The sequence below is a fragment of the Branchiostoma lanceolatum genome, chromosome 7, assembly GCF_035083965.1.
Source record: "Branchiostoma lanceolatum isolate klBraLanc5 chromosome 7, klBraLanc5.hap2, whole genome shotgun sequence".
NCBI lineage: Eukaryota > Metazoa > Chordata > Leptocardii > Amphioxiformes > Branchiostomatidae > Branchiostoma > Branchiostoma lanceolatum.
In genome coordinates, this window is record NC_089728.1 from 6,688,962 (window position 1) to 6,712,206 (window position 23,245).

The 23,245-nt window shown below is 42.9% G+C and overlaps 3 protein-coding genes across 7 annotated transcripts in view; all 3 read right to left on the reverse strand.

Annotated features, from left to right (window-relative positions):
• Positions 1-2,484: 2,484 nt before the first annotated feature.
• On the reverse strand, positions 2,485-3,740 carry LOC136438903 (caveolin-3-like). Its single transcript, XM_066433928.1, has 2 exons — positions 3,350-3,740; positions 2,485-2,997 (listed from the first exon to the last, which is right to left on the reverse strand). The coding sequence occupies exons 1-2, from the start codon at positions 3,470-3,472 to the stop codon at positions 2,659-2,661; spliced, it is 462 nt and encodes a 153-aa protein (XP_066290025.1). The 5' UTR covers positions 3,473-3,740; the 3' UTR covers positions 2,485-2,658.
• Positions 3,741-4,098: 358 nt separating this feature from the next.
• LOC136438975 (caveolin-1-like) lies at positions 4,099-5,852 on the reverse strand. Its single transcript, XM_066434046.1, has 2 exons — positions 5,664-5,852; positions 4,099-5,007 (listed from the first exon to the last, which is right to left on the reverse strand). Exons 1-2 carry the CDS (start codon positions 5,772-5,774, stop codon positions 4,669-4,671), a joined length of 450 nt encoding a protein of 149 aa, XP_066290143.1. The 5' UTR covers positions 5,775-5,852; the 3' UTR covers positions 4,099-4,668.
• A 1,275-nt stretch (positions 5,853-7,127) lies between these two features.
• LOC136438901 (CCR4-NOT transcription complex subunit 1-like) overlaps positions 7,128-23,245 on the reverse strand; it is a 37,073-nt gene continuing 20,955 nt past the window's right edge. For 3 of the 5 annotated variants that reach the window (XM_066433923.1, XM_066433924.1, XM_066433921.1), the window contains 24 exons: positions 23,029-23,208; positions 22,578-22,694; positions 21,801-22,046; positions 21,172-21,435; positions 20,446-20,586; positions 19,879-20,034; positions 18,996-19,241; positions 18,426-18,545; positions 17,922-17,990; positions 17,332-17,517; positions 16,432-16,580; positions 15,369-15,477; positions 14,836-15,002; positions 14,178-14,409; positions 13,318-13,554; positions 12,278-12,441; positions 11,743-11,872; positions 11,263-11,388; positions 10,194-10,367; positions 9,858-9,941; positions 9,119-9,368; positions 8,533-8,665; positions 7,874-8,008; positions 7,128-7,508 (listed from right to left, as the gene is read on the reverse strand). In XM_066433923.1, coding sequence (XP_066290020.1) covers positions 7,439-7,508; positions 7,874-8,008; positions 8,533-8,665; positions 9,119-9,368; positions 9,858-9,941; positions 10,194-10,367; positions 11,263-11,388; positions 11,743-11,872; positions 12,278-12,441; positions 13,318-13,554; positions 14,178-14,409; positions 14,836-15,002; positions 15,369-15,477; positions 16,432-16,580; positions 17,332-17,517; positions 17,922-17,990; positions 18,426-18,545; positions 18,996-19,241; positions 19,879-20,034; positions 20,446-20,586; positions 21,172-21,435; positions 21,801-22,046; positions 22,578-22,694; positions 23,029-23,208 — 3,885 coding nt within the window. In that variant the 3' untranslated portion in view covers positions 7,128-7,438. The remainder of the gene's footprint in view (positions 7,509-7,873; positions 8,009-8,532; positions 8,666-9,118; positions 9,369-9,857; positions 9,942-10,193; positions 10,368-11,262; positions 11,389-11,742; positions 11,873-12,277; positions 12,442-13,317; positions 13,555-14,177; positions 14,410-14,835; positions 15,003-15,368; positions 15,478-16,431; positions 16,581-17,331; positions 17,518-17,921; positions 17,991-18,425; positions 18,546-18,995; positions 19,242-19,878; positions 20,035-20,445; positions 20,587-21,171; positions 21,436-21,800; positions 22,047-22,577; positions 22,695-23,028; positions 23,209-23,245) is intronic. The other 2 variants (XM_066433926.1, XM_066433925.1) reach the window with 1 other exon arrangement.

Below are 23,245 nucleotides of genomic sequence, written 5' to 3' on the forward strand. Positions count from 1 at the left end.
ATGTTCGTGGATCCCTAAATTGTATTTTAATGAAGATATGTTAACTGCATGGTTATTGAGAATGCATTTATCAGTGGGTGGTAACCTATTTCCTTTCCTTCAACTCAATTCTGTAGAACACTTTAGATTGAATCCATTTTTAAAAGATATACTTACTGCTTGGTATAAATATCAGTACAAGATCCCCACTGATCCTGCTGAAATTAAGCAACAACTGTTATTTATGAATGATAATATATTGATTGGTGGAAAACCTGTGCTGTTTAAGGCTTTTGTAAATAGAGGTATTGTGTTTATTAATGATATATTGAATGCAAATGGTTCTTTGATGTCTTATGTTGAATTTTGTGCCAAGTATGGTCCAGTTTGTGATAACCTGCATTATATACAACTCATAGCTGCTATTCCAAGAAAATGGAAGTCTAATTTGAATGGTAGCCCCCCACTTTGTGTTTGTAGACCTGAACAATATGACAGTACTTGGCTCAATCAGACAAAGATTAATAGAAATATGTATAGATTTTTTTTGACATCCTTTAAATTAACAGATGTCCCACACAATGTGCAATTATCATGGCTGTACCTCTTTGACACTCCAATCCCCTGGAAACAAGTTTTTACCTCCATAGTAAGATGTACCATTGACCCAACTTCTAGATTGTTCCAATATAAACTTATTCATAAAATTCTGCCTACCAATAGGCTTTTATATATTTGGAAGTGTGTAGATAGCCCCTTATGCTCCCTTTGTCATCTTGAAGAAGAAACATACACTCATGTCTTCTGGGATTGTATCGGTGTAGTCTCTTTTTGGAACGAAATCAAAATTTGGTATAGCAATAATACAGGACAGAATTTGAATTTGAACCCCTTCAATGTTATATTTGGTAATTTATCCTCCGAAAATTGTCTCGAAAATCTTATTATTCTACTGGCCAAAAGACATATATTTCAAAGCAGAGGCAAATCATATTTAAATTTTCAGACATTCATTAAGTACGTTAATTTATTCTACCAATTAGAATATATAATCGCAGCAAGGAGGGGAAGACAAGGGAAACACCTTGGTAAATGGAACACTTTATGTAATACTATGATGTCTCAAGATTGATTTGCTGGATGGTGCTCTATGTACAGTTGTATTATTTTGACTAATAAAAAAAAAAAAAAAAAAAAAAAAAAAAAAAAAACAAAAAGGCACATATACATATAGATACACATACATATACGCGTGCGCGCGCACACACACATACACATACACAAGCACACATACACACAGTTGGCAGTGTATTTTGTATGTTAAAAGCCCGCCATTATCGTCGGATACATAAATCATTTTTCACTTACGTGCCACTTTGCTTGTACTACAAGCGGGGTTCTGTTGGATTAGCAGTGCACACACACCCCTGCCTCTCAGTCAACAAACGTCTAATTGCTATTCAATTGACCAGGGAGGGTAAAGAGTCGGTCTATTCAACCAACCGCCCCCACAGCAGTTACACGTGCATACATACTTGCTTTTCATCAAACGTATAGCGTTACCTTTCTAATAGGCCATCAATTTATCTCTAGGTTTGAATTTGTGTCATTTCTGTTTATTTTCTTTTTTAATTTCACAACCAGTCCGACAAGATGATGATGAAATTTGTAGTATTTTTCACATTGCTGGTATGAGAGATGGTAAGAGTTTGGGTAATGAATAGATGCTAAAAAAGTTATGTCGCTGTTTTCACTGCACGAAATCAGATATTAAGCAGGCCTAATGAGATTCACAAATGAAACTTAAACATCTAAACAGAATTAGATAATCCTTAAGCAACATTTAAGGAGGCTACACTCAAAACGCAATTTTACGACATTTTAACGAACAACGTAACATCCACTTAAACATCTTCACTTAATCTTTAAGGTCACATAATTATACCAAAGATACTCAACTCAAAGATAACGCATCAACCTACGCCGTTTTGCCTGACAAAAATACGCCACTTTTACACGTATTATTTCTATTTGTCAGAAGATGTAGGTGACTAGAGGTGACCTACATAGATTGACAGTGGGTCTATACACAGTGTCGATAATATTTACACACATCTGAGATACGGGACTAAACATCAGTCTGTTGACCTGAACTGTTGGCAGGGTTTAATGCATACGCTTATTAAAAAGAGAGACTCGAAACAGTCGTTACGTGGATGTCTATAAATCACAACACAAAAGTTACTAAAGCAACTGGATAGGTTTTGTAAACGGTCAGACCTTTTTTTTTATTACCTGGATCTTATCATCTAACACTCATCGACGCATGTCTATGATTCTAGTCATGTGCTATCATGTGCAGTATCTGCTTGGTTTTCGTCAACAAGTTATCGTCATAGATGAACAGTAACATATAGTATAGAAAAAGAATGAAATAAGTTTTGGGCCACAGAGGCTTCCTAAACATATATCGATGACATTCCCATTTTATCGGCAACTAGTACAAAAGGCGCACGAGTCATTTGAATGATTACAAAAATAGTTCTTAGTTAAGAGGCTACTTGTATAGACGATTTAAAAAGAAAGAGGACGATGTTAGTACAGAAGCTATGGTTAAAAGTATTGCACCGTGGAAAGGTGAATCCCCCTGCTCCCAAAAATTTCTTAACGAGTCAGTCTCTATGCCGATTGCTTGGTGATCTTGATGTTGCTGAGACAGAGCGCGCAGGATTCGGTGCAGGGATCCATGCATGTGTGCAGGAACGAGCCCCAGACCTTCTTGACGGAGGCCAGGGTGATGTTACAGGTCTTGATGCACGGCACCATCGCCCAGATCTGGCAGAAGCTGAGACAGGCGAACTCGCAGCCCCAGCAGCAGGCGATGGGCAGGGCGCAGATGTACGTCAGGGTCTTGTAACAGCAGGACTTACTCCCGTTGTAACACTTGAAGGACCAGCGCCAGACTCCGTCCGCGCTGTGGGTGCCCTCCGGCTCCGCGAACACGTCTTCGAACAACACCTGCGAAAAAGAAAAACATCTGTTGAACCGACCATCAACGAGGATCTACGCACGAGTCTTTTCCATCACAAGATCTAGACAGTTTGATTAATTGTGCAACACATGCATGAACGTCCCACGAATGCCTTAAATGTTGTAAATCTATCTTACGACGAATATTTCAGCTACACGTGTATACAGACAAAGGAACCCCAAAAGAGGGCCTAGGGAGACAGGTCACTTAAGCGAATTCTTAATTCTTGCGTCAAGGAAAAAGTTGTCCAAGAGACCACCAAAAGTGGTCACATTGACCGGGTGGTCTTTTTTCTAGAGATGGTCACTTGTATGTATGTATGTATGAATGTACAAATACCTTGGTGTGAACGTTGATGTCGTTAGGATCACGCATCTCCATGTCGAGACCAAACTCGCTCGGGATTTCGTTCGCCATGACTGATGTTGAACTCGCAGACTGGACTAGGAGCGGCTTTGCCATGCGAGAGGATATAAATCCTGTGTTCGATCTATCGCCACGCTTCAGTTCAGAGCTTTATAACACGCGTCTTTCCGTCTCCTAGCGACCTCTCTGTGTTGTAGCAACACGTACAGGTGGACAAATGTTTGTGCTAAATAGTTGTGTTTGCTGTCTTCACGGGGAAGTGACAACAGGCGTGTTTTATTTACACACCTAAGGGGGACAAAATAAACAAGGAATTTCTGTGGGGAGGGCAGAAGTTAGGAATGTCCATGCCATGCAATAGACTACCATGAACCTGGTCGTTCCAGTCACGAATGTACAATAAAGGTCTTCATTCTTCTTTATGAATATGACGTCAGTGCTTTATGATCGTTTGAAAATAGCGTCATAAATATCTATATATATGTATCTATACAGGAATATATCATCTAATTTTACGCTACTTCAAGTTCTGATATCAAATGTAAAAGTAGCACATCGTGTTCTTACTCTGACGTAATACAGGTGATAGAAAATAACAAAAATGTTCTGAAGACTTTTTTTTAATGATTTATTGATTTATTGAAGAAAATAAACGTAGGTCTATGTTTAATCTCTTTGAGATGCACACGAATGCGAACAAAACATGAAACGTTTGAGGCGTAATCTTTATGACTGTCACTTTAAACTATGTATGATCATCATGAGGAAGAGAGGCTTAGACGTAAATATTTTCTACATTCTGAAAATACAAAAGAAGAAATATTCCCTTGAAATGTCTTTAGAAAAATTCGTCAAGATGCTATCTATACCATAGTCTGTGTCATGACGTCACGAAACTCTTCTGTCCATGGCTATAACGGCTTATCGCCGCATAAGACATGTAAGAGGGAGCCGGCCGAAGTTGGGCGGGCGCCATAAGCGCGATTCAATCAGGCTACTACTAGTAGTTAACATCATATAAAAAGTGTGAGAAACGGCAACCAAACCTTACAAACGTTACATGTGCATAAAACCATTGGACTTCATTGGCGTATTTTGTTTGTATTGACAAAAAAAACGTTACGGAAGAAATAAGTGGTGACTAGCTATACAGACAAGCGGTGCAATGGTACGTGACGCGCATTCTATGGTAACAATGAGGCTTCCTGCACCTGTCTCCAGTGACCTCAACATCGGTCCACAACATTAGCACAGGAATAAATGAACAGTTTTTGTGTTGGAAATTGCCGTCTCTATGCCGATTGCTGCGTGATCTTGATGTTGCTGAGACAGATCCCACAGGATTCGGTGCAGGGATCCATGCATGTGTGCAGGAACGAGCCCCAGACCTTCTTGACGGAGGCCAGGGTGATGTTACAGGTCTTGATGCACGGCACCATCGCCCAGATCTGGCAGAAGCTGAGACAGGCGAACTCGCAGCCCCAGCAGCAGGCGATGGGCAGGGCGCAGATGTACGTCAGGGTCTTGTAACAGCAGGACTTACTCCCGTTGTAACATTTGAAGGACCAGCGCCAGACTCCGTCCGCGCTGTGGGTGCCCTCCGGCTCGGCGAACACGTCTTCGAACAGCACCTGTTGTCAGGAAAAAACGCAGCGTGAATTAGAAACCGTCGTCTTCAAACTCACAATTCACAATTGCAAGGCTCATTTCACTGCTTGACATGCGTCATTTCGGATGGGGACGTAAAACCGGCTGGCCGTGTATGAGGGAGCTCGCGTCAAAGCTAGCTGTCCATGTGTTCTTGGCCAAAAAACGCGAGCCGTAGCGAAACTACATTGCACAAGCATAGCCCTAACTTTATAAAAAATGTACTCAAGGTCCTTTCACTTGAATTCAGGGATGTGGGTCACATTTTATTTCGATGCAAAGATGTCGGAAGCATCTTTATTATATCATGTTTTCCTGAGCAAACTTTTCCCCAATGTTGAAGTCAAAGTTAAAGCGCATATAGTACAAACCCTTCTTAATGCCTATTACTCACATGTTACCATCCAAGCTCTCCCTCTTGGGAACATTGCTTTTTGGCTCTTCAAATTTTGAAACAGTAACTTTCCGGTATCATGTTTTTTCGGATCTCGTGTTGAAACTTTCGATAAGTTTTAAACATGATGTATGCCCGTATGGTCAGGACATTAAACTGCATTTCCAGTGCAAGTTTCTTTCCAGCGAAAGTGTTGATAAGCAACTCTAGTCTCGTCTTACTTTAAGATGAACATGGTTTACCTACCTTAGTGTGACCGTTAAGGTCATTAGGATCTCTCTCGTCCATGTCCAGGCCATACTCGCTGGGGATTTCTCTCGCCATTGTGTTGGAACTCGTAACGGTGTTTCCGTACATAAAGCTTCGGCCTCGCTAACTTGCGAAACGGACCAGAACTCTCCGTTATATGTACATGTACGTGTACATCCTCCGTTTCCAAGCGACTGTGGTGTGTTGGTGGCAACAGGCGACTGCCCTACCCATCGGGCTTAGCAATCTTCATTGTGGGTTAGATTTGTTCAATGAGTTTGAGGAAGAACGGCTTTAGTTTGTTCTGGCCACGGACCGTTGACAGCGTGTGTGTGTAACGTGGCCTGCAGTTGGAGACAGAATACACCGGATACGGAGCATAGACTGTTAATTAGAATGACGTTAACTGACGGCTAAGTCTAGCCTCCGTTGCAGACTCCTTCTGGCTGTTTTCTTTTTCAAGTTACAGTTTTACTAGTACATTTTTTTTTCTTATATTTTTTTCTTCCCGGCCAGCAGTGAGAGAAAAAAGGTATAGTAAAACTGTAACTTGAAAAAGAAAGCAGCCGGAAGGAGTCTGCAACGGAGGCTAGGCTAAGTCAGCGTTATGGTTGATTTATATCCTTTATAAACATATCCTGTGTACAGTCTCCAGAAAACATTGGAATAACTATGCTCCTTGGGACTTTTTCATGGAAACTTCCAAAAGCGATCATACATACTACCTCCTCTTATTAAATGTTAATATGAATTAATGATGGTCAAACATTTTCAGATAAAGGAAATGTAGACGGGTGTTGTCTTAAAATATTTTCAGTCATTTTTGTAGAGGTGTCATTGACCTATGCCCGACCTTGACCCTGAAATTGCATTGCGGTAATAAATGTGATATAAAATCCGATTTATAGCAAATACTTGGGGCGAAAGCATCAATATCCTGGTTATGAGTGGAGTAGAGTAGATCATACAGCCAGCAAGAGTTTGTGTGACACAAACTAACCATGGTGGTTAACAGAAAACTAGAGATCAATTCATCATTTACCGGAGTTGATGTATAGTTGGATTTTTTCCATCACAAAGAAGAGAACTAAATCTGATACAATAGACAGTGATGAAGATATGATATACATATGATATTTACACTTGTTAATTGGTGGCTATTGATGGTTGGTCAATACTTTAAAGGAGGATCTCTTTTCTGTGTGTGTGTGTGTGTCTATACTATAGTATACTAGGTGTAATCCAAACTCCATTGTCTGGGGCTGTAATGGCCCCTCCACGCAGTCTAGGGGCAGCTGCTATAAGCATGATTCAATTAGGCTATGTATACTACACACCTGTACTGGGTTTTTACTTTGTTTACTTGACTTATCATGTATTTTGTTCATTTGTACTTGTAATTTCCATTTACAAAATGTACTTTTAATAAGCTATCATTCTTAAAAAAAGGAAGCAACGTGGTTGCACACTGCATGTTTATTACGTCAAGAACTTTATACACGGTCAGGGCTTTAGCAAACATAGAACTTTTCAGCACAAGATTTTCAACATATCCTTCGTCATTGCTGCATTTCGATTCACTTCCGCATGGTTAAGTCGTAACAAACGAAATTTGAAGACAAAAATTCTAACAACGTCATCACCATCTCACATATCTCTTTACAACATATCACTCTATATATAGTAGTCTAATACCTTCATCCGACTATGGGTATTTAAAGAATAACTCAGGAAACAATTAAGTAATCCTCCGAGGCTGTCACAGAAAGTCTTCACTCGTGTGCCTCAACGTGCTGCGGCTGTTTCTGCTGCATACAGCTGCGCGCGACCGACTCGAACAGCCTGTAGGTGAAAACAGAAAACGTTGTCAGTTCATTTTTCTCTAGTACTGATGAAGAGTGAAACTTTTTGCCACCAAGTAATGTAGGAGCATCTTCACAAGATAGCTTTGAACAACGTGTAAAGGTTAGGTGTAATTGGTCGTTCAGTGTAATATAAGCAGCTGCTGCTGCACCGCGGGCCAGGTAGTGGTGTGTGTTTAACTCCCATAACCTTTCTTACAAGTGCTGGGTGCTAAGCAGAGAAAGCATTTTGTACCATTTTCAAAGTCTTTGGTTTGAACCCACGACCAACAAAGCGAATAATCTACCCACTAAGCTATTGTGGTCTTTTCTCTGAAATCTTGATTGTTGCCCAATGTCACTTACTTTTCGATTTCGGGAGCACAGTGGACGAAGTCATGGTTCCAGAACTTGAAGGTCGGGTTCTTGATGAGTTCTATGAAGGTGATGAGGAGACCCCACGGGTGTGGTCGGTTCACAATCAGGCGTTCCAGCAGCACCCTACACAGACACAAAACAACCACTATGTTATCGACATGCTAAAAACACGCTTAAAAGGTGCCAAGGTGGTCTAGTGGTTAGGTTTTTTTACTTAAGACAATTATTCTTAAGTTGCTCATGTAGACAACTGTCTTTTTTTAAGAGTTCATTCATATCTTGTCAATACAACCCTGAATTCAACAACAGGCTGTTTCGTTGGCCTCCTGATGGTGGTAAGTTGTCATCTTTCCTACTTCTGAAGAGCTTGATCGTTAACTTTGTCATATTTGATAAGGGGTGCACCTAGCTTTAGTCTAAGAATGGTAACCACTAGCGTTTTTGTTTGTTCGGATACAGGTACACTTGACATTCAGGTCTGGACCTGTGCCCTAACAACTGTACAGGTACATCTGATGTTCAGGTCAAAACCTGTACCTGTAAAAATTGCACAGGTACAGGTACTGGTACCAGTAAACAGCCCTAACTCAATAAAATCTGGTAACCACTAGAGGACAATGTGCACGAGATGTTGGCAGATTTGTTACCTGGTGATTTGTTCCTGGATGGCCTCAGAGTTGGCCTCTGCAAACAGGTACAGCAGCGTACAGCTGAAGTAGTGGGTGTGGCTGTTGGGGTATCGCAGCTGGTTGGCTATGGCATTCAGGAACAGGTAGCGGCCTGAAAAGAGTGACGGCAACAAGGTCAGTCATCATGAGGAAACTACACTGCTCAAAAAAACTGGACAGGCCAGAGATTTTGAATGAATCACTCAGTCCTCTTCAGCTATCTGAAACAATTGTTCTGGACACAAGACTTAACACGCGAATGAAGTCAGCAAAGTCATATCCTATCACTGGATGCAATCAGTGGAGAGAAATCAACTTTCATAAGTTTAAAGGGCAACCCAGTGAGGTGTTGTATGTCTACTAGGTAGTATCATATGTTGATACTCCTCAGTTGTTGTTTTACAGCTTCTTTTTTCTGCATGGTGGCATGAACATGATCTATACAGAGCGATTTCTTACCTTCAGTGTCGAGGTCTACGGCGAGGTTCTGGAAGATGTCCATGTGTGCGCTGTGTGTGATGGTGTTCATGGAGGTATGAACATGATCTATACAGTGATTTCTTACCTTCAGTGTCGAGGTCTACGGCGAGGTTCTGGAAGATGTCCATGTGTGCGCTGTGAGTGATGGTGTTCATGGAGGGGGTGCTGCCCTTGGTGTGGATGTAGGTGATGGCCTGGGTGCCCACGTACAGCACCAGGGCGTTCATCAGGGAGATGTTGTAGCACAGCCCCGGCTCCGTGGACACCTGCAGGTTACTGCGCAGGTCCGACAGGAAGGTCACGGGAGCGCGCGTCTTCAGGTACGTGTCCAGATCCTACAGGGAGAAGTTGAAGAATATGCAAATCATCAATTGACTTATAGGTACTGTCAAACATAGGGTCGCTGGCTTCAAGTTTAAGTCCCCATCCAAAGGTAAAAGAACCCAACGTGCTTTTTGTAAAGAGTATGCTCGGCTGAAAACGAGAGTGATGTCAAGGCCGTATTGCAATACTAGCTATCAAAAAGTGTCTCCATTTGAGGTTAACCAATGCATATACATGTATAGTATGACTGGTAACATCGCTAACTTACCTAGAAATATATAGTATGACTGGTAACATTGCTAACTTACCTAGAATTTTTGAAAATTGAGATCTATCATTCAAGTATAGAATGGCTTTGCCTTGTCACCACGTGATACATGTTATATGGTGTCTGGGTTTTGTTCCGTAGGTTAGGAAAATTATATCTATGGGCCTACATATTAACAAGTTGTAATAATGTTGTTGTATCAAGTCATTGTTATCATGTCATCACCACCAACCTTTTTGAAGGAAGAGGGCTGAATCAAGGCAGCAAAGTTGGTGAGGATGCGGGGTGGGTGGTTAATCTCTGGCAGCATGTCCACCTGTGGAGAACAAAATTACAGAAGTTGACTTCCCATCCGACTTCCCATAACAGAACATGTAGTTTATATCTTGTAGATTACTTTGTTGCTGAGTCAAGTGAAGAAATAGGCATTAAGACATTTTGACTCCTAACTCTAACCCTAACCTCAGTCCTAACCCTAACAGTAAGGTCTGTGGATTCAAACCCAAAACCTCTAGATTAAACAACCCTAACTAAAAGACCACCTTTGTAACTAAGCGTTTATTCGTACCTTCAGGTTGGGTGTGAAGGGGTCTGGGAGGCGCATATTGCGGGGGAAGGCACTGAGAATCAGGTTCCTCATCTGGATACAGTTGGGCGGGATGACGTCAACGAAGCTGTAGTGGTAGTCACACAGGAACTCTGGGAAATCATGGAGCAGCACCAGCAGAACGCGCAGGGTACCCTGGGAACAAGAAGGCAACATCAGACTTACGCCAAATCACAGCTACTCAAGCAACTGGATAAAAATTAGAAACAGTCAGATGTTTCAGACAGCATCCGCTGTCTTTCACCAGTGACTAAAAGGAAGAAGTTGAGAACGAGGTTTTATACCAAAAGTCTGAATTGAGATGAAGACAATAGTTGAACATAACACTTATATTTCAAATCTGCGACTTTTCAACTGTAGGTTATTTAATTCACCATAATTGTACTCATTGCAAAATGACTTGTGTAAACGTGTTTGTTCTTACATTTCTTTCGTTTTTTTTATATATTTCATTTGGTTAAAAGAAAAGTAACATACATCATCCCTTTGGTCCTCATAACTCACAACTTTTTGATGCAAAGGCAGGGTCACCCCTAGAGGTGCGTACCTAAACCCCGGACCTATTCCGGACCTGTTCCTAACCTTAAGGTTCAAGTCCAAAAAACCCAAACTTCTGGAATCAAGTCCGGACTTGAAAAAAAAAAATCTCTCACTTTTACACTCCTTTTTGATTTAAACCATGTTAAACCTTCTTTGATCCTGAAATTTGCACTGGAAAAATATGAAAACATTGCTGTTTTGTGTTTATAGCTGAACTTCTGCATTAATTACTGACTGTATATAATTCCGCATATTATAGTTTTCAAATTGCATATAAAATATATGCCGATATGCAATTTTACATGAAACAGGAAAAAATATTCTTAGCACACATATTCCATTGGTTCAAGTCCGGACTTTCAAGTCCGAACCTGAACCTTAACCTCTGGATTCGAGTCCGAACCTAAACCCTAAACTCGGGTTTAGGTACGCACCACTAGTCACCACCCATTTGACTTCACATGCTACTTTAAGACTGAAGAAACCCCACCTTGTATAGCAGCTGCATGGGCTTGGTCAGCTCCACGTTTCGCAGGAAGGGAGCCAGGAACTTGAACAGGTCGATCAGCAGCTGGGCGTACATGCCCCAGCCTTGCAGAACTGAGGACACACTCTTCTGGGGGGAAAAGAAAGTCTTACATTAATCTTTGTATGCTTATCAGTTTACATTTCTGGCATTTTCTATGCGGGCAACTGCAACAAATCTTCAAGCTCACAGAAGAGAATACAAGAAAAATACTAAAAAAACTGCCCATGAAACACTAAAATGCTGTGTACGATTAAGCTCCAATTCATTCAAATCCAAAAAGGGACACTGACATGTTCTAAAGCATGTTCTCAGAAAGACTTTATTACTATATCAGTCCCCTAAGTGGTCTTCTTGGGTAGTTTTGATTGTACTCTACTTTGGCTTTGATGGGAAAAAACAGTTTGTGTGCTTTGGGAAGGCAAAAACAGTTCCTGTGCTTACGTTGACTCCGAGTTTCTGGTTGGACGTGAGCGCCAGCATACGGGCGATGAAGACCCTGTGCGAGACCAGCTCCAGCCAGGCGTAGGCGAACCCTGGCGCCTTGGACGGGCGCAGGATGTGGAATGTGTTGCTGTAACGGTGAGGGAGATTAAGTTAGTAAATGTGTTGCAAATACGGCTGGAAAAACTGGGTGCATATGCACCTTTGTGCAACAACAAAATTGGAGCTGTGCACCTCATTTGTAACTGTGGGTGCACCAGGGCTCCCAGATATTTGTACATTTGTGTACATTCTTGACATTTCATATCACATTTATATCACACATTTCAAATCTGTGAGTAGCTTATTTCATTCACCATATTTGTACTCAATGCAAAAGAAATAACAAAACTGTTGTTGCATTACTTGTTCCCAAATTTTCTTTGAATTTTTAAATTTAGCTATAGAATTTCAGATTCAAGCTCTTTGGTGTTGTACCGAGAAGGTTATCCAACTCCTGAAACTGTACAACAAACCGACAGTTTCCAACTCTTACCAGAAGGCTGTGAGGACTTGAAAGTTGATGGACTCGAGGACGTGTTCGGGCGCGTTGAGCTCGAGGAGCAGCATGATGAAGAGGCGGTGGTACGGAAGCTGCTGGAAGTCCGTGCCGCGGACCTCATGGTCCTGGAGCAGGACTCCGACGATGATGCCCAGAACCTGGAGAACAGCACCCGAGGGGAGAATTGAGTTTTTATCTCTTAGTTAACAAAGACACAGATTAGAGCTTAAAGTCTTCATGAAGCTATAAACATAGAGTGGTCCTGGAGCAAGACTTTGACAATGATGCCCAGAACCTGGGGAGGAGCAGCATCCGATGGGAGAATGAGTTTTTTTTTAAATTCCAGAATGAAACAATTCTGAAGTAGTACTATAAAATGTAGTACCGTAGTAATAAATCAGAAATGCATATTTGCTGTCATGTATTCACAGGAGAGATTACCATAAAAACTGTGAAAATGAAACCACTGCAAAGGTTTTTAGTACCCTTGGTCTAAAGCATTTTCTTGTGCATCTTTGACCATTAAACCTAAAACACTACAAGCCTTTTAGCTACAATACTAGACCTTTTCGAGACATACTGTAAATTCATTTAATGGCGAAACTCAAAAGAGTTTTCATTATCTTTCCTTTGTTGTAAACAATTATAGTAACACAATGTAAGACAGAACAAATGTTTGAGGTGTGATGAGTTTGAGAGGTCACCATGACACTAGAAATAGTCTTTAAGTACCAGAGTTATCAGCCAAGGATTGATGTGTTCAAAAATTTGTATTTTCCGAGATCCATAGTAGAATGGAACTCCTTGTCATCAAGTACTGTAGGAGCATCTTCACTAAGTAGCTTTAAAGAACGGTTGCAGTCAGATATGCAAAGACTAGGTGTAACAGACCGTTCGGTGTAATATAACCAGCTGCTGCCGCGCCGCATGCCTGCGAAGCTGGTGTGTTACGCCTAATGGCGGTTGTACCGGCAATATAGATACAGACACCTGCAAACTTAAAAACACAACAAAAATTTCAAAATTTCCGTTACCTTGTTGAGAAGGTTGATCTTGGTGACGGTGTTGGTGGCGTCACCGCTGTGCTTCACCAGCAGAGCGATGAGCCGCACGTACGCGTCGAGCGTGTGGAAACACTTGGCGCGCAGCAGGGTGGGGTTGTGGGAGGCCTCGCTGAGCGCCCGGTAACACAGGTCCACGCACATCTCCGTGCACAGCCGGAAGAACCGCGTGATGAGGTCATCGGTCTTCAGGATACCCTGCTGGTGCATCTGGAAATGGAACAGCACATAGACAATTTATCACTCCGTGAACAGCTTTTACAGGTTGGTAAGTCACTGAATTATTTTGGGACTGCATCTGTTAGCAGTAACGCCTACATGTTGTACATTGCAGTGTAAAGTGATCCAGTCAGAATTGCAGGGTAATGCCCCGAGGAAGGGGACAGATGGTCACCGAAATGTTGATATGGTTGTGTACAAGGAGTCTCTTTATTCAACGGTTATCACTCTGGTAGGTATCCTTCCATCCCGGGGGATGATGGTAGCCTTCTGCCTTGGTTTCATGGCCGTGGACAGCACTCAATCACTCGATACTGTAAATCACTTTAATATAGCGGCAGGAAAATATAGTGGTTGGGGGAAAATGGAGTAGGTCATGGCACTTAATTCTAACGTTGGGAACAAATATCACTGTCTCAAATATAAGTAATCAAATATTTGCGTTAATGAAATTCTAGCGGTTGACCGGTGACCGTTAAATTAGCTAAAATTAAGTTACAGTTAACAAATCAAGAATTACAGTACTCCAATCAAAAAGACATTTTAAACTGTTGAATCTAAATCAAGAGTTGCCTTCAGAATCAGAAACAATTGTAAGGACTGTCTTTCCTCACCTGTTGAACGAACACTTGGAAAGCCTTGGAGCTGTCGCGGCCTGCGGCGGGAGAGTGGTACATGTTGACCCACTCGCGCAGGAGGTACTCCGACTTCTCGTGCAGACCGGGAGGGTCGTCGTACTCCCGCGCTTGGGATATCCCAGAATGCATCATGGAGGTCGGACCTCCCGGGGCGCGGTCCAGGATGGTGTCATGGTTCTGGCGAATGACGTCCACAAGAGCAGCAAGGCTGGAACAAGAAACAAGAATGAATACCAGATAATGCAATTCAAATGTAGGACTGCTAGATAGCATGCCAGGGGATTCGAACCCAGGACCCTTGGGTTCTGGCCCACCCTAACCGTTATGCCTTCAAGTACCAGAGTTATCAACCCAGAATTGATGTGTTCAAAAATTAATTTTTCCCTGTCGTAGAGTGGAACTCATTGCCACCAAGTACTGTAGGAGCATCCTCACTAGATAGCTTTAAACAACACTTACACTCAGATGTGCAGAAGTTGTGACGGGTCGTTCAGTGTAATATAACCAGCTGCTGCTGTGCCGCACGCCTGCGCAGCTGGTGCATTATGCCGAATGGCGGTTGTACCAGCTATATAGATACAGATATGACAACACAATGCCACCCCTTGAACTACTGCAGAACAAAAGAACTCACCCTTCCGGAGCATTTCTGGAGTGGGCGGCGATGCGGGCGAGGTTCTCCACGGTGTTGTACAGGTCTGCCTCCGTCACGTCGGAGCTGTTCCTCTCGTCGATAAGGTGCAGACGGACCAGCTGCATCGCAAACGTCACCGACATGAAGTTTAGACCGTTCTCCATGCTCTGTGTGTTGAGGGGGGGGGGGGGGCGAAGCAAACAAACAGGTTTTAGCAAGAAAGTTAATCTGTGTTGGTATATGACATTATGAATAACTATTGAACTTTACAATACCAACACTGTGAAGAGAAGACAGGTCCATTCCATAAACAAAGCTGACAGAGTCAGACAAAAATTTCCAACCTTCACAGTATTGGTATTGTATTGTTCAATTGTCATTGGCTTACTGATATTCTACGTCATCATTCTACTTTTTTGTGCACCCAAAATCTTTTCTGTGCCAAAATTTTGACACCTTACATCACTGAGTGATATGGTAATTTAGCTAAATCATAGGGTACTGCATTATGCAAAATCCAATCCGTTGCTTACCTGTGCCAAATGGCTGTCGTACTGCTGCATGTTGATGAGTCGCGCTCGGACTAGACAGTTCACGGCTTCCAGGTTGTACTTGAGTTCTTCTCGACACTCACACAGGACCCTGTAAACAGGCAAGATTCACAGCATTGTTGATACTGGTCCTAAAGGCTCTGCCCAAGGCACTACCAAAAATGTATGCATAGAATCCTGTCAACAGGCAAGACCATAATAGCATTGTTGTAATGGTGCTTCACAACTGGTCTCATGAAGACAGTAAAGGCTCTGATCCCTAAATTTAACTTTTTAACCTTTAGGGCACCACAGAAGAGCTGACAATCAGTTTTCTCCACACTTCTTGGCTTTCTGTTATTCTCTATGTTTCACTTAGTGTCATGCCTGTCCATTCTCTGATATCAATCCACCAATCTTTTCTGTTGCGTACCCATCTTTCTTCCTCCCTGGATGGTTCCTTGCATGATAGTTTTGGCTAGTTCTGATGACCAAGAAACATATCATACCATCTTTCTTTTTTTTTACTGTGGTTACGATCTAAGAGTTTGTTGTACGGACCAGTTTTGCTGAACTCCAGCCCGCACTTCAACATTTGCTTGACTCAATTCTGAACGTCAGCCCGGACTAGTACCCACCCCTCATCTCAGTAAATCCTTTTAATTTTAGCAGTTGGGGAGAAAGGGAGTAGTTCACGGCATTTAGTTTTAACCGTGGGAACAAACATCACTGTCTCAAATGTTAGTAATCAAACATTTGCAATGATGAAGTTTTAGAGGCTGACTAGTGACCGTTAAAGTGGCTAAAAGGAAGTTACTGTTAACAAATCAAGAAGTACAATACTGTAAATGCAGAAATGTTCGCAGTGGTTTTATGTTCGCGGTTTTCGCGGTGAACTTTCAGTGCGAACTTAAAACCACCGCCAAACTTTTTGCCCACCTATGACTGTACGTGTAGCGCTACTATTGTTTCAAACGCGAACTTAAGACCACCGCGAACACTCCATTTTCTCCCCACCACGAAATAAAAACCACGCAAACTTAAATGCATTTACAGTATTCCTCACCTGGTGACTTGCTTGTTTGTCCAGTGGGGTCCATACGCCCGTTGGTCCTGGAGTCCCTTGAGCACCAGGAGGTGGGCATCCCTGAAGCGCAGCGCCAGCTCAGGGTCATTGGGCAGCTGGGTCAGGCCATCCAACAGTCCCTCCACAGCCTGCACAGTAAGGGAACATCACAAACTCAATAACAAGTCTCTAAACACAAGTTGTTGTTAAGGCACCCTTTACACTAGATGGCGATCACTGTGCAACTGTTGAGCGACTGAAATTGGATTTGTGTAATCTTTGACTTGGATTTTATAAATGGAATATGATGCACAATGTAAAAGTATGATTTGAGCGAGTTTGTGTGTGTGTGTGTGTGTGTGTTTGTGTGAGTGTAAGTGTGTGTGTGTGTGTAAGTGAGTGTGTGGGTGTTTGAGTGTGTTTGTGTATGTTTGTGTGTGTGCGTGTGCGTGCGCATGTGTGCGTGTGTGTATGTATGCATGCATGCGCATGTGTGTGTGTGTGTGTGTGTGTCTGTGCTAGTGTGTGTGTGTATGTGTAAGATATTTCTTTCTAACTTCAACCCCTCACCTTCTGCAGGAGAGCGAGCGCGGTGACGATTTCTCGGGAGTTGCGCGCCAGGATGACGGCCTCCAGCAGGCTGTGCATGGCAGTGAGTGTGTGTGTGTGTGTGTGTGTCTGTGCTAGTGTGTGTGCATGTAAGAAATCTCTTTCTAACTTCGACCCCTCACCTTCTGCAGGAGAGCGAGTGCGGTGACGATCTCGCGTGAGTTGCGCGCCAGGATGACGGCCTCCAGCAGGCTGTGCATGGCAGTGAGTGTGTGTGTCAGTGTGTGTGTGTGTCTGTGCTAGTGTGTGTGTGTGCACGTGTGATATTTCTTTCTAACTTCGACCCCTCACCTTCTGCAGGAGAGCGAGGGCGGTGACGATCTCGCGTGAGTTGCGCGCCAGGATGACGGCCTCCAGCAGGCTGTGCATGGCGGCCACCTGCTGGTTGGTGGGCGGGGCCAGGATGGCGTGCAGGTGCTGCTCCAGCTCGCTGATGATCCGGTCGTAGATCTGCGTGATCTCGTCCGTGGCGAACGACTGAAACACCACAAGATACATCAGTACTTTGTGTACAAAAATAGCATGTAAATCTTTATTAAAGATTAAGTTTGGCTTGAGTAAAACTTGTTTGTCAAAGATGATGATTGTACATGCCATGCGAACATCGGCTGATTCCTAAAAACCCTGTGATTATCAAGACACCGGGCATATTACTGCCAAAAATGTCATTTAGAGTTCCCAGATTCTTCAGCCAATTGATTTCCATGCTGTGTTACTGGGGAGTAAGGGTTAGAATCACTACAAAAATATACAGCAACACAGCAGGATAAAATAGCACTTCAAACAACACATACTAGTACTGGTCTGGTATGCCGTATTCAAAAATTGTTGGCTTACAATGCGTATAAAACTTTGATAAGCATAAAACAAAGCACGCTTACCTTCATGCCGTCCCTAGCTTCTTTATCTTCTGTGTTGGCCTGGTCACGATTGACAGCCGAAAGGGCAGGCTAGACAACCAGAGAAAAATTCTATCACATTTCTGGCTTTAACGATATATGCCCTTTTTTATGCATGATATGTTTTAGCCGTCTTCTTATGTGATATTTTCTTCTTCTTTTTCTTCTTCTTTATGATACCCTCTAACCATCCCTGAAGGGGTATCACGGGGGGGGGGGGGGGGTGGGGCGGGGGCAAGCCTGACGGACTACTGCAGGGCGGCCTTAAGCCTGGCCTTAAACGCTGTATATATTAACGAGTACATGTAGACTTTCATACAGTTTGCTGACTTTGGCTGGCATTGCTTTTTTACTGCTCAACTACAACCAAGGAAACGTTGGAATGCCAGTAAAATGTGATAATAAATTCTTCACCACTCCTTCCTTTGGCTGTAATGTCATACTCTACTTTGTTATTCTATACAAAGGAGGTAAAACTGAACTCACAGGCATTGGCTTTGCCAAGAAGCCACTTGGCTGATTGGCCTCGTTGGTGGGCAGAAATCCTGGTATCTGTCGGGCGAATTCCTCATACACAGCAGTCTGCTGGGCAGTCACACCCCCTACCTGTTTATGCAATAATGACAGGCAGCATTAAGGACACTGGAGATGTCACATTCAATGTGAGACTGTAACTAAGACATTATAAGTCAGTTGGGTAACCAGAAACCCAACATTTTTTCTGAACGAGGCCTGAACGGCTGTCACAACGAGCCTTTGCACATCTAAATGTAAGCATTGTTTTAAGCTATCCAGTGAGAATGCCTCCTTTGTGATTGTTAACAAGTTCCACTCAACAATAGTTCTATGGGAAAAAACAAATTTTTAACATCTCAATTCTGGTTTGAAATTTCTTGTTCTTGTTCCACATGCATTTCGAGTACACCCCAGTGTCGGTTTGATAAATGCCATCGATATGTAGTTTGCTGTAAGTGCTAACTCAAAGTACAGAACTGGTGTGTTATGCCTTGACGTGGCTTAAGAGGTAAACAAATATATAAATGCAAACAAACAAACCTTCAGCCTGATCTGTTCGGGCATGCGTTCGGCCTGATAGGTCAGCACCACGGGGTCGCAGTAGCGCCGCCCCTCGTTCCGGGCGTGCTTGCGCAGCTCGAACTCCGTGGCCAGCCGCTTGTCCATCTCGGGGATGGCCTTCTCCACGGCCGACTTCTGGATGAAGGCGCAGGCCAGTTCCACATTCTCCTGGGCGATCATGCTGGCCGCCTGCTCTATCATCTCCTTCTGCTGCTGGGTAGCACCCTGTAAACAAAACATAACAAGGATGGTGTTAAAAAATGCAGTGGCGACGTGGGTATGAAACAAACATGCTTACGGTATGTTCTATCATCTCCTTCTGCTGCTGGGTCTCACCCTGTAGAAAACAACATAACAAATAAACAAACAACCAAACATGCTGGCTGTCTGCTCTATCATCTCCTTCTGCTGCTGGGTCGCACCCTGTAGAAAACACAACATGACATGAGTTGTGGTTAAAAAAAACACCGGCAATGTGGGTATCAAACAAACTTGCTGGCGGCCTGCTTTATCATCTTCTTCTGCTGCTGGGTTGCTGCACCCTGAGGGAAACACAACACACCAAAACTTGCTGTCTGGTCTCACGCAGCTTGTACCTACTGTACAAAACTGGTATGTTATGTCTAAACACTGTTTACGGCATGTTGCATTTGTCATTGCCGTCTTATGATTTTGGTGTCATAGACTTGTCAAGCAGGCTGTGATAGAAACAACTGTCGACAAGGATGTAAGAAAGTATAGTGAGTGTAATGTATAAAGTGTAGTGAGGAAACTAGTCTTCAGCTTGTAGCTATTGTACAGAACTGCAGTTTTACGTCTAAAGGCAGCATACCAGTTATGCGAAACAAACAGTTGCCCGTACCCTGAGTGTGGTGAGGAAGCTGGTCTTCAGGTTGTTGTCGATGCTGACGTAGAGCGGCTCGCGGCACGTGATCATCGCCATTCCGGCTGTCATGTACCGCACCATGTGGTGTGCTGCCGCTCGCATACGTGCCTCTTCTGGGTCAAGGGCAAAGTCCTGAAATATGTTATTCAAAGTCAAAATCCATCCAGCACCAGGGCAGTGCCCAACTCCATTTATATAGCCCTTGGGCTACACAACTTTGTGCAAGCAGGGGGCTAGTCCACCAGTAGTGGTGTATGTTAGTATGTGCTATCAAAACTGTGCTATCAAGGCCTTCTCAAGAGTGTCTTGAACACCTACATATCTGAAGTACTCATAACTTGGGATTACTGATGCTGCATAAGTAGATCCGTTCAAAGTCACTGTTTTATTTTATCTGGCATTCATCATAGGGTACCAGGTTTTGTCCCGACTACAAAGTCTTTATTTGCTATCACTATGAAATGGTTCATTCATATCAATAAATCTACATATTGCTCTTCAATACAATAAGTATACGAAACAAAAACTTGAAAGTCTTCACACCTTCTTGACTATCTGTTCACAGGTTGTCATGGCAATCTTGATGGACCTCTCGACGACGGGGTGGACTAGTTCTTGGACCGACCGCTCGATGGCAGGGCGCACGCAGGCCTTCAGTTGGGGGTGAGCGGTAAACAAGGGGACCTACAGATTGTGGATAGCATAAATAAGTTTGTTATGCCCCTACAGCAGCAAAAACAATCGTTTGACAAGTGTCCAAGCTCTAAAGTTGTACTTCTCACACGCTATTTTAACTGAACACCACTCTACCATATTGTGTAAAGCTCCTGAACGCTTTGTGAGCAATGACTTCTGTGTTTGATGAATGTCTTTAAAACAAATTTAGAAGTAGCTAGCAGTGTTTTTCCCAAGTGATTTTCGTATGTATTGTAGTACACTATGATTTAGCCTTAGGGCTACAATGATGTACTTTTAAATGTGTTATCTCATGTACCTAATAAACTAGTTCATCATTATCATCATCTAAAGCATCTGCTGATTTTTGCATTCAGCAAACTTCAGGCGATCAACAAATTCGGCTGTCCTTTCTTACATAGCTTGTAGTTACCTTACAAAACTGGTGTGTTACGCCTATAGAAGGCTGTTAACTGGTTATGCAGAACAAACAAAATACTCATGTTCTTCTAATACTAAGGTATACACAAAGAATGTTTAGCATTGTACAATGATTACTACCAACACAGATGAGCTTCCATGATAAATACTCACATTGTTACTAATAGAGATATGTGGAGCCAGCCCAGCGAACGTCATGGTGTTGACATCGTGGAAGCTGAACTTGGGTTCCGGCGGGATGCTGGGGACGGCGGTCGTGGTGGTGGTGGTGGTTGTGGAGGTCACGGAGGGCATTCCCGTGGTCGACGACACGTGCTGCACCTCCTCCACCGGTTTGTCGTTCTTCGGCGCCGAGAGCTGCTCCTCGATGTGTGAGAGCTTGTCTTTGTCCTTAAGGTAGTTTCCTGGCTTCAGATCCTGTAGAAGTACAAAGATTTAAACTGTAAATTATACACTCCAATAGAGGTTACAAATAAAGCATACATTGTGGCTGCAAATCCCAATGTTGTACTTTTCTTCTAATTCTCAAGATCAGTTTGAGAAACGTACCTTTTGTATGTTTTGGTTACCATTTTGTGAGCACAAACTATATGTAGTAGGGAACTCAAGTGTTTACTACGCTTCTACTTAGCTAACTTGTAACTCATGATACTTCGCCAGCAAAATTGCTGACATGTTGTTAACATCTTTTCCTGCAATTCTCACTATTCCTGAACATTTCTGGTTGCAGGTTGCATTTCGAGCTCTACACATTCATCCTTAGCCAAGGAAAGTTTACTTACAGCAATATCCAGATTGAGGGTCTTGCACAGAACTTCGATCTCGAACTTGAGGTTGAGTTTGAGGTCTGGTTCCTGGTGTAGCTCGGCAAGTACGTTCATGATGGCCAGTGTCCAGGGGTTGGGGGGTTTGAACACCTTACTCTTCGAACACGACTCCAGGACTTTGGCAACAAAGGGGACGACATACAGGAGCTCTTGGTGACCTTTGTGATAGGCCTCCAGTAGAAGGGACTTGATGTCTATGTCCTGTAAAATACCAAAACAGCTATAGTTTTAGTCATTTATTGGTTTGGCCGTTCAGCACACACAGCCAGGGCTGCCCAACTAGCTTGTGGCTATCACGAAGGGCTAGCCCTGCTGACAAAGATAGGACATTAAAATTTACAATGGAGTCATAAAGGACAGCATAACAATCTATAACAATATTCTAAGTACATTAGTTTAGTCACTTTTACTTGTAAAAAACACTCAGTTTACATGTATATTTGAATAAAAGTTTATCGTTAAAAGTGACTGACATTATACAGATTTTAGAAGACATTTCTGTCTACAAACTAAAGCCCATTGAGAAGGATCAGAGAACTGACTGAAAGCTTGTTGGTAAGTGCTTTACTTTGTGTACAGAAATATCATGTAAAATCTTTATAAAGATTCATACGAAAATGGAGATACCAGCACCTATTTGTGGGTGTTTTAAACTTGCAGCGTAGAAGTGACCAAGAAAATCAAACACTAAAAAACAACAGAAATTTTCTATTCTACAGCAGCGCTACTTACTATCTGTAGAATGGGCTTGTTCTTGGCCAGTGTGAGCATGCCCAGCCAGTGTCCCAGGTTCTTTAGGAGAGAGCGGTCAGAGAAGTTTGCAGCTCCTTTGTCAGCCTGCAGTAAAACCTGAAAATACAAAAAAAAATCAGATGTCAATGGTGACAAGGTGGTCTTGTGGTTATGGTTGTTGACTGAGAATCTGAAGGTTCTGGGTTTAAATCCCGAGAAGGCCCCAATGTAGTGCCATTGGGAAAGGCACTTTACAGCTATTTCCTCACTTGACTTGGGCGAAATTAGGACCTAGCTTTGGCTACGAACGTCATGAAAGTGTCTTTTCACAAGCTTAAGATGACAGATTTAATAATGCAAATTAACAATGAGTGGGATGGGGAGGATTGAAAGCTGGAGACAGCCCTGATACAAATGGAACTGAGGTTCCGACATGGACAGTAGGAGTCACCTTGATATTGCGGAAGGTTTCCTTGATGACCATGTGGGCGACGTCTGCGTTCTTCAGCACGTCGATGAAGTTGGAGTACAGGGTGTGAAAGTTGGGCTCGATGCTCGCCCTCTTCATCACCAGATACTGAGACACCCAGGGGAGGTACTCCTCACCAACGGCGTCGCGTAACTCTTCCGTCTGTGGAGGGGAAATAAAGGTATGTTACGAAATTTGT

Coding starts and splice junctions, on each gene's coding strand:
- LOC136438903 (XM_066433928.1), bottom strand. CDS start 3,472: ATGGCAAAGCCGCTCCTAGTCCAGTCTGCGAGTTCAACATCAGTCATG. Junction 2,998..3,349: donor ACATCAACGTTCACACCAAG/GTATTTGTACAT, acceptor TCTTTTTCGCAG/GTGTTGTTCGAAGACGTGTT.
- LOC136438975 (XM_066434046.1), bottom strand. CDS start 5,774: ATGTACGGAAACACCGTTACGAGTTCCAACACAATGGCGAGAGAAATC. Junction 5,008..5,663: donor ACCTTAACGGTCACACTAAG/GTAGGTAAACCA, acceptor TCCTGACAACAG/GTGCTGTTCGAAGACGTGTT.